This window comes from Trypanosoma conorhini (genome assembly GCF_003719485.1).
Source record: "Trypanosoma conorhini strain 025E chromosome Unknown Tco_14.4_contig_00166, whole genome shotgun sequence".
Taxonomy (NCBI): Eukaryota; Euglenozoa; class Kinetoplastea; order Trypanosomatida; family Trypanosomatidae; genus Trypanosoma; species Trypanosoma conorhini.
In genome coordinates, this window is record NW_021704249.1 from 1 (window position 1) to 1231 (window position 1231).

At 48.5% G+C, this 1231-nt stretch overlaps 1 protein-coding gene across 1 annotated transcript, besides 1 other annotated feature; it reads right to left on the reverse strand.

Moving 5' to 3' along the window:
* The first annotated feature begins 26 nt into the window (after positions 1–26).
* Positions 27–84: a microsatellite.
* A 59-nt stretch (positions 85–143) lies between these two features.
* On the reverse strand, positions 144–1079 carry Tco025E_03588 (mitochondrial carrier protein; the record flags this gene model as incomplete). The annotated part of the gene is made up of 1 exon (XM_029370506.1): positions 144–1079. The coding sequence occupies one exon, from the start codon at positions 1077–1079 to the stop codon at positions 144–146; it is 936 nt and encodes a 311-aa protein (XP_029229431.1).
* Positions 1080–1231: the final 152 nt, after the last annotated feature.

Genomic DNA, 1231 nt, shown 5'->3' on the forward strand with positions numbered 1-1231 from the left:
GACAATAGTTGTTGTGTGTGTGTGTGTATAATAAATAAATAACTATATATATATATATATATATATGTGTATGTATGCATGTATTTCCTTTTAGCACAGTAAGCAATCAGCAAACTCCCACCAGTGTCACAGGTGGAAGGGTTTTATGTACTGCCAACGCACGTCGCCGTGCAAACAGAAGTGCAACGGGACCGATGCGACATTTCCCAGAGCAGGTTCACCTTCTCGTAGACGGCAATTAAAACGGCATTTCCAGGAAAGGCACGAAGCGCGGTGACTGTGTACCCGCGCATGCACCCACGCACTCCCTCGCGCTTGTACAGCCGCATCATTCCCTTGACAAAGGAAAGCTCACCATACCCGCCCTTGCCGGTCTGAATTTTGGTCTTCAATGCATCAATCGGGTAGATCGACGTCCAAAAAACGACGCCAGCGCACCCGCCTCCGAGAAAGTGGACAAGCGGCGAAGCCTCAGTGAAGCTTTGACCTTCGCGTAGCATGTTGCGAATTACCCACTCAAAGGTTAAAAAGTAAAGTCCACAGCCAATACTCTCCCGTAAAAGCATAGAAACGTGCCCTTTATACAGCCCACGCACGCCAAACTTCCTATAGATGGACATGGCACAATGCAACGAATTTTTGAATGCTCTTTTCCTCGCAGGAAGCGTGTTCTGTATCTGCATTTTACACTTGATGAGCTCTGCAGGCGTCAGTACAGTCGACACAACAATACCACCGACAGCCGCCGCGTAAAACACCACATGATACGGCTCTGTGTCTGGTTCAAACCGTTTCGAATAAAAAATGTCTTGAATGCCGTTAATGGTCACGCGGTAGGTCGAGAACAAGGCGGCATTCTCCGCCGCAGCACCTATGACGGGGGCAGGAAGACCCTTAAAAAAACCATTAATGAGTCCCTCGTGCCGCGCAATCTGTGTAACGCAGCTAAGGCTACTACGGTAGCGACGAGGATCATCCTGCAGCCTAACCTTGATGGTGTCAAAAGGGTACTCCACCACCGTGGCAAGCGCCCCGCCAATGGACCCAGCGTATATCTCCCTCACATCCTCACTATTCATTACTTTACCCCCCTCCCCCCTCCCACGCGTCGTAGTTCAAGCCCTTTACGTCCTCAACATCCTCAATGGAGAAAATAAATAAGTAGGGAAGAAGCAAAAAACAAAAAAAAAGGGCAATGCAAAACACGACAAATAGAAATTCAAATGCCAGC